This window comes from Excalfactoria chinensis, chromosome 17 (assembly GCF_039878825.1).
Source record: "Excalfactoria chinensis isolate bCotChi1 chromosome 17, bCotChi1.hap2, whole genome shotgun sequence".
In the NCBI taxonomy this organism is placed as follows: domain Eukaryota; kingdom Metazoa; phylum Chordata; class Aves; order Galliformes; family Phasianidae; genus Excalfactoria; species Excalfactoria chinensis.
Genome location: NC_092841.1, coordinates 9,038,123 through 9,055,442, shown reverse-complemented (window position 1 = coordinate 9,055,442; position 17,320 = coordinate 9,038,123). Strand labels below are relative to the sequence as shown.

General features: G+C 64.1%; 2 protein-coding genes across 5 annotated transcripts; both read right to left on the bottom strand.

The window, feature by feature from the left end:
• Nucleotides 1-45: 45 nt before the first annotated feature.
• Nucleotides 46-8,038, bottom strand: USP36 (ubiquitin specific peptidase 36). 4 transcript variants are annotated; one of them, XM_072352111.1, is made up of 20 exons: nt 7,956-8,038; nt 7,382-7,646; nt 7,093-7,305; nt 6,527-6,637; nt 6,230-6,332; nt 5,788-5,855; nt 5,319-5,389; nt 5,160-5,242; nt 4,788-4,899; nt 4,387-4,527; nt 4,128-4,228; nt 3,847-3,976; nt 3,139-3,714; nt 2,583-2,686; nt 1,723-2,166; nt 1,495-1,643; nt 1,109-1,264; nt 892-1,007; nt 677-809; nt 46-606 (listed from the first exon to the last, which is right to left on the bottom strand). In XM_072352111.1, the coding sequence occupies exons 1-19, from the start codon at nt 7,956-7,958 to the stop codon at nt 678-680; spliced, it is 3,078 nt and encodes a 1,025-aa protein (XP_072208212.1). In that variant the 5' UTR covers nt 7,959-8,038; the 3' UTR covers nt 46-606; nt 677. The 4 variants fall into 4 exon arrangements, with proteins under 4 accessions (XP_072208212.1, XP_072208213.1, XP_072208214.1 ...); XM_072352112.1 differs by having other exon boundaries at nt 1,109-1,261; XM_072352113.1 differs by lacking the exon at nt 7,956-8,038 and adding an exon at nt 7,825-7,940.
• Nucleotides 8,039-8,641: 603 nt separating this feature from the next.
• Nucleotides 8,642-15,816, bottom strand: TIMP2 (TIMP metallopeptidase inhibitor 2). The gene is made up of 5 exons (XM_072352103.1): nt 15,397-15,816; nt 10,200-10,300; nt 10,007-10,115; nt 9,794-9,918; nt 8,642-9,698 (listed from the first exon to the last, which is right to left on the bottom strand). Exons 1-5 carry the CDS (start codon nt 15,779-15,781, stop codon nt 9,501-9,503), a joined length of 918 nt encoding a protein of 305 aa, XP_072208204.1. The 5' UTR covers nt 15,782-15,816; the 3' UTR covers nt 8,642-9,500.
• Nucleotides 15,817-17,320: the final 1,504 nt, after the last annotated feature.

Sequence of the window (17,320 nt, the reverse complement as noted above, 5' to 3'; positions counted from 1 at the left end):
TCCCCCCCCCCCTCCAGGCCCCTCCCGCTCACACTCGGTTCACAAACGCGCGTGGTTTTATTGCCCGCCCGGACCCAACGGCTGCACCGCGACTCGCACAGCGGGGATGGGGATGGGGGGGGGGGGGGAGCACCAGCCCCGGGAGGCCCAGATCTGATATAGCACAGGGTCAGTGCCCCCCTCCCCAGGAAGAGAGGAGGGGGGCACACAGCCTGGAGGCACAGCCAAGATGGAAGTGATGGAGGTGGGGATGGGGGGCAGCCCCCCAGGCTGGCTGATACAGCAGCACTGGAAGGGAACACAGCCCTGCCTGGGCTCTGCCGGCCCCGGGGAGCTCAAGCAGTGACTTGGGACAAGGAACAGCCCAAACCTCCAGGAGGGCAGAGGCAGCAGCTCAGGGTCAGGTGCCCCTTCATCCCCTACAGGAAGAGCAGAGGGCAGCAGCCACATCCCGCTCCTATGAGAACCCGGGGGATGTGAGCGCAGCTCTGCAGGGCTGCATCCTTGGGCAGGGATCCTGCAGCCCAGCAGGCACCTCAGCCAGGGCGCAGCAGCAGCTCCATAGAAGCACGGCTCCTTCTCCAGCCCCAGCACTGCAGGTTCCACCTGGGGGTGAGGTGTGGTGTGTTAGCACCCCAAAGGGCCGGCTGCCCCCATCACCCCCAGGCCCACTCACCTCACAGCCGGTAGCTCAGACTGGCCACCTTGGCAGGATGGGTCACCGACCAGAAGTTGCGTTTGCTCTGCAGCTGCTGGAAAGGATTGAAGTGTCTCCTCCGCTCACGCTTCAGCTTTTTAACCTTTTTCACCTGCACGGCAGGAGGAGGAACACACTCAGGTCAGGGTTCAGCCCATCGTCCTGCACCCCCTCAGGATGCAGCCAGCACCCACCTTCCCTCGGTCGAACTCCTCATCCCACTCATCGATGACGGTCTCGCTCCGGGCCCACGCTGCGTCCCGCATGGCATCACGGCTGACGGCCGACACCTCACCCTCCCAGGTCAGGACTGTGAAGTGCCCAATGTCAGCACGGCACAAAGAGCCCCTGCAGGGCTGGGCTGGGGGCATGTGGCTGCACACCCCCCCGGATCGACACTCAGGGCTGTACCTTGCTTGCCGTAAGCCTTATCCAAGGAGTTCCTGAGCAGCTCCTCCACTACGCTGCGCTCTGGGCTGCGGGGCTCCACGCCAGCCCCAGTGCTTGGGGCAGCTGCACGCTGTTTGCATCCATCTTTGGCCGGGCTATCCCATGTACATGCTGCTGCTGTGGGGAAAGGCCAGAGGGATGTTCCTCATCACCCCTCCACCACCAAGGCAAATCTCACCCCAAGGGACACTGTTGGGATTAAGAATGTCTGAAGCCCGAAGCCCAGATGGATGGCACAGTTATTTGGGCACATGTCGGGCAGAGAGAACCTCCCCAAGAGAAGATCAAGCCATAAACATGGAGAGGAAGAGCCCTTACCGGGCACAGTGTGCAGCATGGCATCGTACCTGGGGCACTGATGGCAGCTGGCTGCTCTGAGGTCACGTTGCTCAGACTTTCCCTCTGCTTGCACTTCCGATGCTCACTCTCTCCCTCGCTGGGCTCAGGGCTCTGCTGCTGCTTTGTCCACAAGGGATCTGTGTCAGCCCTCCCGGAGCTAAGGAAGGCAGCAAGCATTAGGACTAGGCAATAGGCTCAGTGGGTTGGCTCTCCCACAAGCACTCCTGGAGCCTCACCTGCCCAAGGGTTGTGCTCCAAAGGAGCGCTCCTCGGTTTCCTGCAGCCTTTTCTTCTTCTTCTTCTTCTTGAGGGGGGAAATGGGCTCCGTGCTGGGGGAACCACTGGGGTCCCGCTCCTCCCTTCCTGTGCCAGCCGCCTCCTTCCCTGGGATAGAGCCCTCTGGAGCAATGTTCCTCCTCTTCCTCGGGGGGCTGCAGCCTTCATCACAGCCATTCACAGCCATAGCATTCGAGCTGCCTCCTACTTTTGTCTGCTGCTGCTTTCGCCGCTTCTTTTTGGTGGTCATAGGGCTGGGCCCGTGCTCCCCACTGAGGGTCGGGTGGTGGTGAGAGGAGTGGGTCCCATTGGTTAGGGGGGAGGCTGGGAGCCGGGAGGCTGCGCTGGGGGTGAAGCTGAAGGCTGTTGTGTCAGGGCTGGGCGGGGGGAGAGCAGAGGGCAGCCTGCAGGACAGGAACAGAGGCTGAAACAAGCCAGACCGACAGCAGGAACCCCTCCTTCCCTCCCTACCCAGGGTGCAGGAGCGCAGCCCGCATCTGCCTCCATCCCAAACACAAGCCAAGAAAGCACCACCAGGCTCTGCTCCAAGAGCTGCCTGGGCACCAGGCAAACACTGCCCATGGGTGCTGCTACAGCACAGGCACAGCGGAGACCTGGAACAAGCCGCAGACCTGTCCAGAGCCTCCTGCTGCCAGGAGATGCTAATACACAACCAGAGCCTGCACGGTGCCAACAGTCAGAGCGACGGCTGCAGAACCTGGGCTGAGTCCCGCCGGCTGCAGCATCCCAGCAATACCAGACCAGTAACAGCTCCAGGGCTGCCACTATGCAGGAGGCTGGGGACCCCCGGGCCGCTTACCTGGGCCTGCCGCAGGGCCAGGGCTGGGCAGTGGCCGTGGGGAAGGCGAGGCCAGCAGGCTGCAGGCGGCCGTCACTTCCGCTCGCCCTCCGCGAGGTGCTGCCCTGCAGTTATCGACATAAATAAAAACTTGGTGGTCTAACAGAAAGGGTTCCGTGAGCCGAGAGGAGGAACATAAAAAGAGGGGAGCCCAGAGAAAGGGGAAGGGGGAACAGACACAGAGGGGGGAGAGGGAAGTGGGGGGGGTAGAAGAAGAATCAGAAGTGTTCTCAGTTAGAAGCACAAAGGAAAAAAGGAAGGAAGGAAATTTAAAGCACGGAAAGCACGCGGCGCAGCACGGCCGCAGGCAGGGGCAGCACACAGCTCTCCAGCTGCAGCAGCACCGCCGCCGGCTCCCCCCAACGCACCCACCGTGGGGATGCAGAAACCCACCCACAATAGCTGGGCTCGGCCCCACAGCTCCCCCAGCACGGGGCTTCTCCCAGCCCAGCTCCGTGAGCAACACCCAATGCCCCCAACATGCACTCGCTGGCACGGAGCAGCAGCCTGGGCTCACCTTCTTGGCAGACAGTGCCAGCTTCTTGGCTGGGGGTGGGGATGTGGTGCTGCCCGGCTCCAGCGCAGCGGATTTCAGCTTTGCCAGCCTGGAGCCCTCGGGGAGATCCACGGCACAGTCTGTGTCCTGAGAGGGGTCGAGGCCGCCCGCCCCGCTCTTGGCCTTCGGGGCCGCTTTGGCTGCATCCCCCGCTGCGCTGTGTGCGGGGCTGGGGGCTGCGCTGCTGCAGGAGCTGCGCTGTGGGGTGCCGGGGCTGGGCGAGGTGGAGGACTGCGTGCTGCCCCCAGGGCTCTGCTGGGCTGGATCTGCGGTGCTGGAGCCACACGGAGCCGAAGATGCTTTTGGTGCCAGAGGCTGCTGCGGGGATGGCGGTTTCTTGGGTCTTCGGGCTGTGTCATCACTTGGTGTCACCTGGTTGGCTCTGAGGGGCAGTTTGGGCGATGGGGACCCAGTGGGTGGCTTTGGTGGTGCAGAGCCATTGGGCAGCTTTGTCCCCACACCCAGCGTGCTGCGGGACACCGGCACCCCGACCTCCTCCGGCCCTAACAGCTTCCTGCCCGGCAGCACCTCAGGGCTCTATGCAAGGAGAAACAGTGAGGGTCAGCGAGGGGAGGCCCTGGGGACAGAACCACGCTGCCCACACTCCCCAGGCTGCTGTGGGGACCATGAGCACAGACCCCACTAACCCACATCCCCCCTCAGCCTCACCCGGCCCAGAAGTGGTGCTGGCAGGGGCCCGTTGCTTGTGGTTCTCTTGGTGTGATCAGAAACAACAGGTGAGTGGCTGGGGGTGGCTTTGGCAATGGGCCCCTCTGAGCCCTTCCTAGGGCCAGGGATCCTGGGGGAAGCAGAGTGCACATGTCAGCCAGGAGGGTTGGAGACAGCAAACCCCGTGGCATCCGTGTCCTTGTGCCAACCACCCGGACTGATGCTGCCAGACTCGGAATGCACAGGAGCTGCTGAAGGGCAGGGAATGCAGGGCACCTCACCTCAGGTAGAACAGCACATAGGCCTGCTGATTGAGGACCACCTTGATGTTGCTGCAGTGCACGAGGGAGTCATTCATCTGGTACCACTGCCCATTGCTGGCCTAGGAGCAGAGCTTGGGGTCAGGCCCTGCCCAGAGCAGCACCAGCACCCCCAGCAACAAGGCACTGTGCCCCACCATGGGCTCCAAGCTCCTCGACATGCACCCACTGAGCAGCCTTCCCACACACTGCATGGCCACGCAATGCCTCCAGGGCTCACCTTCACGTAGCAGTAGTAGTGTCCTGCATGGCAGCTGTACCCCGAGTGCACCAGCACTGCATAGAGTCCATACATGACCGGATCACCATTGTTCTGAGACATGTAGGGGCGGATGTTCAGGAACTCAGGGTACCCCACGTCCTGTGGGGAGAGGATGGCTCAGGGGTCTTTCCCACTAGAGCAAAAGCAGCTCCAAACACCCCATCATCCCTCTTCACAGAGGGCACCCAGCTCAGCCCCAGCTGAGACTGCAGTGAGGAAGGCGCTGGGAGGAAGCAAAGCCTGCAGCACAGCCCTGGCCCTGCAGCACAGCCTGGGGAAGGCTACCGGGCTGCAGCAAACCTAGTGCTGCAATGGAACCCTGTGAGGCACGGCACAGCCCCGCACTGCCCAACTCTCACCTTTGTGATTTTGCCTCCGCTGAAGTTGGCAAAACGCTTCAGTGAGAGCGTGAGGACGTTGGAGGCTCGGTGGATGGTGAAGCGTTTGCTGGCTGGCACCTTCTTCTTGCACCTGCACAGAAGAGCTCCAGCTATCCAAGCTGCTCCACAGCCAGGGGACTGCCCTCAGCCGGGACACACCTCATGGAATTGATGGCACTGACAGAAAGCATCAGCTCATGGCCACCATCTGCTGCTGCCCAGGCCTTTCCTTCCCAGCCAGACAGCTAGAATGGGGTTGGCTCTATCACAGCCACACGTCCCACAGCCCAGCTGGGGCTGCATCTGTACCACGTTACTTTCCGCTCCTCCACACCATGGGACCCCACTCACCTGGCACACATGTAGGCATTCTCCCCGCTCAGCACATCTGATTTCACAAACAGCTCCAGCGCCCGCACGATGTTTGCAGCTTGCTGCAAGGACAGGGCAGAGCTCAGGGCATGCGTGACCTGTCCACGCTACAGCACAGCACAATGCCCGCTGACATACCCTGATCTCCAAGGACACATCCAGGTAGGGGTCGTAGGTATCTGAGACACTCTTACACACCGAGCACTTCACTGCAAAAGAAAGAGCAGTGAGTGCACCCTGCCACATCTGCACCTGCCACTCAGCAGCCGCAGCACTGCCCCTCTTTGGGTCTGGGATGCCAGCACCAACATTGCTGCTGGGCATTTGCAGCTTGGCAGGGAGGAAGGCTGCTGGCATGGCAATTGTTGCTCAACAGCTGCAAGCACCGGTTCCTTCAATGAGTGACAAAGAGCCAAGGACCCGCAGCCAACAGCTTTCTGTGTTGCCACAGCAGGAGCCAAGTCCCGCAGGCACGGCAGGAGTGGCAAAGCACAGCTCTGGGTGATTTACACACGCTTGGCCATTTCCCCAAATGATTTTTAGTGCAGGGCTCTTGGGGTAACAGCAGCCCACGTCCCTGAGGTGGCAGCCCAGCAGCAGCACTCACCGCGGGACCGCAGGTAGCCGCCAAAGATCTGGTGAACCAGCGTGGTGGCCTGGGTCTGGCGATCCAACCTGGAAGAGAAACACCACATCTATCACCGCTCCTTCCACACCACGATGCAAGGGCCACCCCTGTGCCCCCCCCCCCCCACACCACAGCCCTGCTCAGCAGACCGTGGTAAGGACAGGGAAGATGCAGTGCTTCTGCTGCTTTGGGGATCCCAGTGCCTGAGCTTGGGGGGGGCACCAGGCTGTGTGCACCCAACGCCCTCCAAGCACGGTTGCTCCCAGCTGCAGCTCGGAGCCTTGCACTGAAGGTGGATGCAGTGCTGGTGCCCTGGGTCCCAGCCCCACAGCAGCACTGTTGTCACACAGCAAGGCACAGCCCAGGGCTGTATGATGGAGCAGAGATGGCCTCGGTGCCCCGTACTCAGAGCTGTGTGTACCTGGTGCAGCCGCTCAGGCAGGCCTTCTGCATGGCATCGATGGTGTAACGCAGGAACTCGTGTGCATCCTCCTGGCTGCCAAAGCGGAAGTGCCGGGCAATCTCTGCAGGGAAAAAAGGGCTCAAATCCTGCATATAGAGCCTCTACGGTCCCCCAAAGCCAAGCTGCGGGGCAGCCCCATGTGGTCCTGTGGCAGCTCAGCCTCCATGAATCAGCTCCGAGCCACTCACTGCCAGGGCCTGCCCCAGCCTCATGAGTCACAGCAGGGGAACACAGCGTGGAAGGAGCCATCCTTACTCTTGAGGTCTCGGATGAAGGACACCGGCTTGATGGCGTTGCCGCTGTTGGCAAAAGCCTGGATCATGTGGTTCTGCATAACGCACATCATGCAGAAGCCTCCCTGGTGACCTGCAGAAGGAGAGAAGAAAGGACGCTGGGGACAAAGGCAGGAGGGATGGAGGTGGTGAGAGAGAAGGGGAATCCCTGCGGCCACGCAGCTCAGCCTTCCCCATGAGTTCTATGCTATAGCACAGTGCAGCCCAGGGGACAAGGACAAGCATGTGACGCACCAGCTGGCGGTGCCCAGGTCACAGATAACACTGCAGATGAGGACACCCATCTGTAAGGGTGGCACACGGGGCACCGACACCTCCCAGACAAGCCAGCAGGTCTGTATATAGGGCAGAGCTGTCTGAGCCCTACGAACGGGGCACCGCGCTCCCTGATGACAGGCTATGGGCCGCGCCACCACGAGCCACCTCAGGCAGTTCTGCCCCACACACTGCAGCCATTGGGGGCCAACCCAGCCCAGGGCAGCCCCCCCGACCCCCCCAGCCCTACGGCCCATCCCACACCCCACTCACAGGCGCGGCTGTGCTCCTTGGACAGCAGGTAGCAGGCGAGGGGCGGCGTGTAGGTGAGGCACTGCAGCGTGGCGTTGAGGAAGCAGGTATTGCCCAGGTTGTGCAGCCCGGCGCCCACCCGCTGCACACGCTCCCACTTCAAGGAGAGCCGCTCTGCGGGGAACAGCACCTTCTGCGGGGCGGGGACGCCATCCCCGGGGCCGTGATCGCCTCCTGAGGGACGAGGGGCGGTGAGCGGCGGGTCTCCACCGGGACCCCCCCCCCTATACCCGCCCGGCCCGGCACGCACCGTGCTTCCTGCTGGGCCCCTCCGGGGGCTGCGGGCGGGGCGCGGCGGGCCCGGCGCCGGCGTTGAGCGGTCGGTACTTGCCCCGCAGCAGCTCCAGCTGCCCGGACAGCCCGCGGCTGGCGGGCTGGAACTCGATCCTCTGCAGCAGAACCTTCTTGGCCGAGGCGGCCAGCAGCCGGCCCAGCTCCCCGTCCTCGCTCGGCTCCTTGCGGCCCGGCTTCAGCGCCTCCCGCAGCTTCTCCACGATCGGCATCGCGGGGCCGGGCTGGGGGATGGGGGGGGGGGGGATGAGCGGAGGGCGCCACGAGGAGCGGCCCGATGCGGCCCCCGGGCCCGTCCTCCCGCAGCCCGGCGCACTCCCCGTCCGCCCCGCACGTCCCTCCCGCCGCCAGCCGCGACCTTGAGCCCCTCCGCCACCCGCCACGTGCCGCCCCGCCCGGTACCGGCGCTGCGCAGCGACTTCACGCAGAGGAGACGATGCGACACGGACCACGAGGGCTGCGAACCTCCCCGCCCCCCCCCCGAGCCTCCCGCCGTACTTCCGGCCCCGTCCCCCCGGTCCGGCCGCACGCACCATCCGGGTCCCCGCGACGCGCACGTGTCACCGCCTTCCAGGGGCGGCACCCGCGTGGCGCTGCCGCCACGAACCACTTCCGGACCACCCCCTTTTGGGGGGCGGGGCTAACGCAAGCCACGCCCCCACATCCACACGGCCCCGCCTCTCGGTGGGCGTGGCCACAGAGAGGGGGCGGAGCTTTGGGGTCCGTCAGCGCCTTTATTGTCCGCAGCCCCCCCCCCCCAAACCCAGGTTTAAGTTACGGCAGCACGTTAGATACATCTGACTTTAATACTTATCAAGCAGAGATCTGAAAATAACTATACGTAAACTTTTTGTCTCTTCTTTTTTTTAACCTCTTTTGTTTGCTTTTTTTTTTTCCCCTTCTTTTTAGACACCACATCGAGCTGCTGACCCCAGGGCAGAGCCACGGCCATAAATTAAAGCGGCTCCAGGGGGGGCTTTAGGGGGGGGCCGGGGGCCGGGGCCTGCCCGAGCGCTGCCCCACAGCCCCTCCATAACCCCCCCCCACCCCCAACCCCCCCCTTTGGCCCCAATGTGGAGCCCCTTTAGAAAAATAAGTGCAATTCTAACGCCTAAAGGGGGAAACGAAACCCCGAAATAAACCCCAAAAACCCCATCAAAAAAACAAACCAAAAACAAACCAAACGACACAAAAAAAAACCCCAAACGAACAACAAAATAATCACAGCACGGGAATGATAAGAGCTGATGGCAGAACAGTGGGGGGGGTTAAACTCAGAGACAGGCTACCAGCAGAGACAGGAGTAAATGGCACATATGATATAACCATACAGAAGCGAACGGGAGTCCTATATGGGACTGATTAGAGGCCGGGTGGGGTTGGTTGGGTTGGTGGGTTGGTTTTTTTTTTGCTTTTTTCTTTTTTTCTTGTTTTTTTGTGTTTTTTTTTTTGTTTTTTTTTTCTTTTCTTTCACTGTTTCTTTTAACACCTTAAAGTTGCTCAGACTGGTCCAGAGCCACATCGTCACCCTATAGGGATACACAGCATGAAAATACCCCGAGCCGGAGCCGGCCGCGTGTGTGGGGAAATGGCTCAGAGAGGGGGGGGTGGGGGCGGTGTCCTGCAGCCATCCCCCTCCCCTCCGAGGGCTGAACCCCATCCGGCCCCTAAGGGCTACAGTGGGCGAGAGCCCCACGGCTTCTGCGGGTGGGAGCAGCCGGTGTTAAGCTGCACCTTTCTGGCACCCCACAGCAAGGGATGGGATGGGGGACGGCACGGTCCTGGTGCTGGGTAGCTCCAGTTGGCAGCTGGGCCCTATAGAGCGAGGGCAGCTGCTGCTGCTCACCAGCATTCAGCCTGCAGGGAATGGGGCGGCCCTGCCCTGGTGCAGGTGGTGCAGGGTGTGCGCGGTTGCAGTGAGCCCCCCCCCCACCCCATGCACACACGGCAGCTCCGCGCCCTGCGGCCCCTCGGGGCTGTGTGGGTTTTCATGCTGTCTCCAGGCCCCGATGTCGGCGTGGACCAGTCTAACATCTCGCTGGGCTTTCCTACTGGCTACTGGAATGCACTCGGTTGGTTTAGGGGTCCTCGATGTCGAGAAACTCCTGCTTGGGGGGGGCCATGCCGCGGTACCAGGCGCACGAGCCGTCGCTCCTCTTGATGCAGGCGTAGTGCTTGGCCTGCCGCCCGCCCACAATCTTCTCCATGGCCCAGTCTGTCCAGAGGCACTCATCAGAGGAGGAGACGAAGCACGGGATGGAGAGGCAGCGTGAGATCTGCACAGGGTAGAGCTGGTCAGCACCCGTCCCTACAGCCCCCCCACCTACCCATAGGGATGCCCCAGGTGTGGGTCCTGGGTCGGGGCACTCACCTTGCACTCACAGCCCATCTGGTACCTCTGGTTGAGGCTCTTCTTCTGGGTAGGGCTCAGTGAGTCCCAGGTGGCAACCAGGTCACACAGCGTGATGTGCATCTTGCCATCGCCCTCCGATTTGCCTGGGGAGAAGCCACATAGAACCACTCACACACACACACCTGGGGGCTGCTGGGGTCCAACCCCCCCTTGGATGTGGGTCATTCCTACCTGCAATCAGGTACTCCTTCTTGCCCCCTGTGTCCAGTGGCTGCCCACACACTGCTGTGGATGGCGCCGTGTAGATGAATTCAATGTCCTGGTCGGGGCCCTTAAACATCTGAGGACAGAGTGCAGGTGTGAGCAGCAACACCCAACCTCCACCCAGCCCACAGTGCCCATCCCCAAGGTGCCCACCCCATACCTTGATCTGCTTCACTTCATACTGGATTCGCTTGATGGGGTTCCCATAAATGTCGTTCCCCGAATCCACTTCCTTTGCAGAGACGGCCTTTGCTCGGATCACTGCAAGGGAAAGGCATGGAGATGGGCAGGTGCAGGGGGCAAGAGCACAGCCCCCTCCCCAGCCTCAGATCTCCCCTCAGGAAAGTGTCCCTCACACAGAGGGGCAGCACGGCCAACCCCCACCAACACACAGCACAGCAGGGACACACAGCTCTGCCCCTGCGGGACCCACACACACACAGCTTCAGCCCCAGTGCCACAGCAAGGGATGAGGCTGCAGTGCCCCGGAGCCGTGGTGAGCAGAGGGCAGGGAGCTGTGCCACAGGAAGGTCTCCGTGTCACCCCCCAGCGCAGCACAAGGACGCAGAGCCACACGTGAGCGCCCGGCACGTGGCACTGAGCTCACTGGTGGGAGGCTCGTTCTGACCCACAGCTGCACAGGTCACAGCCACCCCTGTGCCCAGAGCTGGGGACGGCGGTCGTGTCCCCACAGAGAGGTGCTGGGGGTGCAAGGGGACACATGCAGGGCCACCGCCAGCCCTGCTGCCTGCTTTCACCTGGCACAGACAAGAGCGGATCCGGTTGCGCTCTATAAATACAGCAGGGCGAGCGGTGGGCACACAGTGAGACTGTTTGGGATGAAGGTCAGCGGCTGCTTCGCACCACGTGGGCACCCATCAGCACTGACTCAGTTTGCTCTGGAAAGGAGAAGGGATGGAGGCAGGCAGGTTAGGGCTGGGTGCCCACAGCCAAAGCCGCTGCGCCTGCCACCCGCCCGCAGTGCAGATGAGCCCCAACCGGAGCAGCTCAGCCCCTGCCCCCTGTGCCACCACGGGTGGGGATTGACCCACAGAGCCCCACAGCTCTGCTCTGTGCCACCATGAAGCCGCTCACACCCGGAGAGCCGGAGCTGCCCGCGTTGCGGTGCAGGCGTGGGGGACGGCTGCTGGTTCAGTGGGCTCCAGCCGTTTCCATTCACGTGCTGATGAATCACTTGACAAAAATGCAGCCCAATTCTAGGCGGATTTGTTCTGAACAGTGCGGCTTTGTGGAGGGGACGGCTGCGCTGTGCTTTCCCCGCCAAGACCCCAGCAGTGCAGCCAAGCTCCTCAGCGGGCCAGAAACCAGAGCTGGGAGAGGGAGGGACGCAGGGAGACGCCCAGGTGGGGACAAAGGGCCGAGGTGCCCCCGAGGTGATGCAGCACACGCTGTGGGTGCTCCGGGAGCTGCCCCTGGGCCTGCCCAGGTCTCCGTGGAGCTCAAAGAACCAACCCCGATGCTCCTGCACGTCCCCGGGCACAGCGTGACAGCAGCGTGTCCCTCGCCATCCCATCACCATCTGCCAAAGCCCTTCCTCAGCACGGGCAGGAGTTGTGGTGTCTGCCTTTAACTCTCCACTCTGCACAAAAGCTGCTGGATGAGCTCAGCTGAGCTGTGCCCTCACAGTGCCCCGGCCCCCACCTGCTGGCAGCCCCCCCCATACAGGGCTGAGCCAAGAGACCGTGATAAGGCTGCGCTGACCTCACGGCGCTGACTCAGCATGGCCCGCAGCCCAGCACAGCAGGAGCAGGCACTGGGACGAGAGGGGCTGCTCGGCTGCCTGCAGCTCTATAGCACAGCTCTGCCCGGGCTCCCCCCATTCCCCAGCCCCACAGAACAGCAGCAGGGCAAATCACAGGATGCCGAGTGTTGGTGCTGCTCACGTGCACACAGCACCTGCCTGGCACAGAGCAAGGGCACCCAGCACCCACACCCCACACTGCAGCAGCCTCCCCCGGCCCGGCAGCGGGCTCCATCTCTGCACTGATCAGTCCCCACTGCCCGCAGACCCCCCAGGAACGTGTTGGCATGTGCGCCGTGGGTGTTCACTGGGAGCCAGTGGGCAGTGGCAGCTTTCCACACTGACCAGGCTGGGCTGGACACGGCCCAAGGCCCAGAGCAGGGCTCGCAAGGCACAGGGCATCCCTGGGCACCGCAGTCCCTATGCAACACGCAGTGAGGAACGGTCCTGTGCCAGAACACATCTAACCCTGCACGGCTCTGCCCTGTATGCGACCACTCGCAACAAAGCGGGGCTGCAGGCACAGGGTGGCAGCCATCAGCACAAAACATCCACTGGGACATCGCAGGGAGACGCAGCAGCTCCAAGTGCCCCCAGCATCAGTCCCCCAGGACTCCCCTCCCAGCACGTGGCAAGCAGAGCCCCTTCCCGGGATGTCCCACCCCAAGCCCCAGAGTGCGGCCCCCGCCTGCAGCCGCCTGGGAAGCATCAGAGCCCACAGAGCACGGGAAGCGTTCCCGGGCTGAATGGCCAAGGAACAAAGCTCCCTTCTCGGGGCTGCTGGCAGCTACTGGAGCACAGGGGCTGAGTGCCAGTGCCAGCAATGCCCGCTGCCACCCAGCCCCACTGCGGGCACAGCCCCAGGGTCACCCCAGCACGACAAGCACCAGAGGCAGAACGCAGCAAGACATCCCAGGAGGATCTTCCTCCCAGCCCCGGGCACCTGCCTGAGCCCCCAGAACACAGCAGGGCATCGCCACAGGAATACGAGGGCAGGGAGCTTTGGGCAAAGGCTGCGGGGATGCAGGAGCGGTTTGGGCACGGAGGTGCAGCTGCGGCCGCGCTCTGGCCATCGCAGCTCCCGAGGGTGAGCGGGGGACCAGCCCCAGCACCAGCCGCCCCACAGGGCTGTGCCTGCGGGAGGAAGCGCCCTCGCCAGGCCCTGCTCATCCCCAGCCTGCGCGGCTGCTCCGAGCGCAGCGCTCCCCATCGCGGCGTGCGTCATCCCGGCCTCTGACGGAGCGGGATGGAGCCCAATCAGCGGCGGCCCCGAGCAGTCAGCCCACGGCCCTGCTGCATCGGCTGCACGGGGCGGGCAGGAGGCGGCTCTGAGAGCAGCGGGGCGGCCCTGGGGGTCGGCAGCCCCCACACACACACACATAGGGCACAGCAAGGTGCACCGCGTGCCACCCAAAGGGAGAGTTCTCACCTCTGCCCCAGACCCTGCCTGGCCACCACCAGCCCTTCCTGCTCGGCCCATCCCGAGGCACCATGGCTCAGGACTGCTGGGATTGGCACAGTGCTGCCAGGGCCTGGATCCAAGGGTCACCCATGCCCAGTACCAAACACCCATCCCCATACTGCCCCATCACCCTCGGCACTGCCAAACACTGCCCATGGGGACTTCGCAGCTGCGTGGGGACAAAGACAGCCCGAGTGTCACCTCCCTCACCCTCTGCATCCCCATGCTGTAGACAGGAAGCAAAGCAGGACAGGGTCTGCTGCTGCAGCCCCAGCCCAGCCACATCCCTACTAGGAGCTGAGCAGCACGGGCAGAACAAACCCCAGCAGCCATACAGGGACACTGCCGCCCCTCACACACATAAACCCAGTCAGCCCTCAAGTCCTGTAGAAAACTACTGCCTGTCTCTCAGGCCAGAAAGCATGAGCACAGAGGCCGGGTCGCCAGCCCCAGGCCACACCAGCCACGGTGACATGACCCTCAGCCCCACAACCCAAGGCAGAGCCATATCTCACCCTACTGCGGCACTGCCTGTGAGCACGGCCCTGGGCTCCAGTCCTCACCAGCGGCTGCCAGGTGTGAGCAAAAGCAGATGAGCCCTGGGGTGGCACAGGCAGATGTGGCTGCAGCAGCAGCCTGGCCCAGGGCAGCTAGCAGCAGGACAGGAGCAGCCCTGGCACAGTGAGCAGCAGCTCCCAGGCCCAGGCTGGCTCCATGCTGGGGAGGAGCTGGCCGTGAGCCTCCCAGAGGGAAGACAAGAAGGGAGCCAAAGGGCAGGGACCAGAGGCAGCAGGACGGGCTCCTGTTGCATGGGAGGCTGTGAGCTCCTGCCAGGATCAAACCCTGCTGCCAGCCAGCATCCAGCACCGACCCCAGCTGGGGTCAGAGCAGACAAATGCACGTCATCTGTGAGGAAGACACAGGCTGGAACTGAGGGTGATGGCACCGGAGATGGCACAGCCGGGACCAGACAGCCTGCGAACCAACACCTGCTGGGCAGCCACAACCAGCCCCCGCTTTGCCCTTCCTGGGACTGCTGAGACAGCCGGGAATGCCGAGACAGCCGTGACTCAGCAGCTGAGTCATGGGTGAGCCGGCACCCCAGGACGGCAGCGTGAGTCACAAGTGGCCCGGAAGGATGACCCCGACGTGAGTGTGATGGAGGCTCAGCCGCTGTGCGAGATCCGCTGCTCTGGAAATCCAGCTCTCCATTTTGTGTGGGCACCTCCCCGTCCCCAATACATCCCATAGGGCTGAGCTGTGCGGGGACGGCAGCCATGGGGCACTGCAGGATTTACCCCCACGTCACAAGCAGGGTCTGCAAAACGTGGGGGGGGGGGATGGGGGGGGGAGGAACAGGGTCTGCCAGCACATCCTGGATCCAGAGCAGGGGACCAGGCAGGGCGAGGGCTGCATAAGTGCTTGGGAATGTTACCTCTCCAGCTGGGCCTGGGAACGGCCCCGCCAAGGAGGGCGGCAGGAACTGGGGCCGGTCTGTTTGTTTAATATGCTAAAATTTAATAAGGGCATTATTCATCGAAAGAGGAATCCAGATCCCGGCGCTGCCAAGCCCTCCCTTTCAGCAGCATCCAAGCCGAACAAAGTGGGACGGGGGAAAGGAAATGCCTGGAAATAAGGAACAGACGGGAGGTGACCGAGCCCGGCGCTGCTCTGGGCCGGCTGCTGGCTGAGCGCTCCAGGCCGCTGCCCTACGGCAAAGCGCCGCTTTGTCAGCGGAACCGGAGCGCTCCGCTCCCCCGGGGCCGTCAGCTCCCCGCGCTGCCACGTCCCGTCCCGCTCCCACCCGACGTGTCGCGGCCGGGCCCGTCGCCGTGGGACGCGGGGGAGGAACCGCGCTCCGCTCCCGGCCCCGGGGCACGGCGATGGGCCGGGAGAGGCGGGCACGCACCGGGCGGGCACACACCGCTCCCGGCCGCCGACACACCCCCGGGCCCCGCACACGTGCAGGTGCTGCGGTGCTCGGCAGGGCCCGGTGCGGCAGCCCCGTCCGTCCGTCCGTCCGTCCCTCCGCCCCGCGCCAACTTTCCGCCCGCCGCCCCCACCTCGAAGTTTGCGCGGCGCTGCCCCACGTCGGGGGGTTGTGCGGGGCCCGGCGGGGGACAAAGCGCTCACCTACGTCGGCGTTGCAGAAGGCCTGCTGCGGGTGGATGGGCGAGCAGCTGCAGGCGTCGGTCGGGCGGGCCCTGCCGAGCAGCAGCACCGCCAGCCAGGCCAGCAGGCTGGGCAGCGCGGCCCCGGGCATCGTGCGGCGGCTGCGGCTCAGCGACGCGCCCCAAAAAGCCTCATCCACCGCCGGCCCGGCCGAGCCGCCCACCCCCCCCACCGCGATCCGCCGCCGGAAAGTTCGGGTCCGCCGCCGCGGCCCCCCGAGCGGCTTTGCGGGCGCTGCTGCAGCCGCCGCTCTCCGCTGCCTTCTATGGAGGTGTTTTCTCCCCCTGGCTGCCGCTAAGCTTCGCTTTTTAATGTGCTCCGGGGATTCGCTGCTCCTCCTCTGCATGGCACGGGGCCAGCCCGGCTCTGCTCCCGCCCCTCGCAGGATCCGGCTCCGCGCCGAGCTCAGCCCCCCGGCCCGGCCCGGCCCCGCCCGCGCATCCCGGCACGGCCGCGGCCCCTCCGCCGTTCATCCCGGGCGGCGCCTCGGAGCGGGACGGGCGCGGGGCAGCGCCGGTGACCGGGTCGGTTCCGCTCCGGGCGTTGGGCGGCGGCGCGGGACCCCGGCCCGGCTCTCAGCGCTGGCAGCCGGCCCGAGCCGAGCAGCAAATTGCAGGGAGGGCCGCATTATGTCTGTGCCCAAGCATTTCCTCTCCTTCCTGCTCCTCCAGCTCATCTCCTCCCGCCGCCCGTACCCCCCCCCCGCCCACCCCGTCTCGCTTCCCCCGCTCCCCCTCGGCCTCTCACCGGGCTCTGCATCTCTGCGATGCTCCGCTGCCCTCGGGTCTCTCCCTCGTGCCCGCAGCAAGCCACCAAAATCCGCCCATCTTGTCCCGCAGTGCAGCCGGTATCGCTGTACCTGTCGCACAGCTGCAGCTCTGCATCGCCGCCATCATCGCAGCCAGGGCAGCCCCTGCTCTGTCCCTGCACGGGGGCACGCGGTGTCTGGGCACAGCTGAGCCGGGGAGGACAGCAGTGCTGCGGCGATGCCAGCCGCTCCTGAGCCTCATCTCTGAGTGGCTGCCCGGCTCACAGCTGGCGGAGGTGTCAGAGCTTTCACCTTTTAGTGTGAGAAGAAACAACTGAAACGTGAGCAGCTGAGCCCAGTCCAAGCCCTGCCTGAGCCTGCAGGGAGCGTGGGAGGTGAGCACACAAACACGGCAGGGTGGTGGCATGAAAGATGGCAATGGGCTCTGGGCAGATGCTGTGGCAGTGGGCACCTGCTCCAAGTGCTCAGTGGGGCTGGGGGGGGGGGGGGGGCACAGGGATGCTGCAACCTGGCTCTGGTTGTGCCATGAGACCCTGGGGTGGAGAGCGTGTGGGATGAGGAGGGGATAGGTGCTGTAGAGCCAGTCCCCAGGCTGGGCTGAGCACAGTGCAGGTGAGGGCAGAGCAGCGTGACAGCAGTTGGTGTGGGCAGGGAGCAGCAGCAGCCCAGGGTCTGCAGAATGAGGCCGAGCAGCAGGGTCAGGGCTGTGCTGCGGGGCAGACAAATGTGTGTGCTCAGGGCACGGTGCCCTGCAGTGAGTCACTGTTGTTGGGGCTAAGCAGAAACACATGTCCAGCTGCGTGCGCTCCTTCCGCAGAGCTCCAGAGATGCTGGACACTAAACCAGGGGCAGAACAGGGGGATGGGAGAGAGCAGCCCCACTGAGCTCACAGCAGACCCCAGCCCACACCACAGCAAGATGCCCCCAGAACTGGGCCATTGGTCCCTGACCAGTGCTGGGGCAGGCAGGGGTGGCACAGGGGGGCTGACACCAATGGACCCCTCGGTCCAGCCCCAGCCATCCAGAGCCAGACTCTGAGCTGCCCCCAGTGCCTGGAGCTCATAGGTGGCCACTCAGCAATGAACAGAGCCTAAAACCCGAGGAGCCTGGTGCACT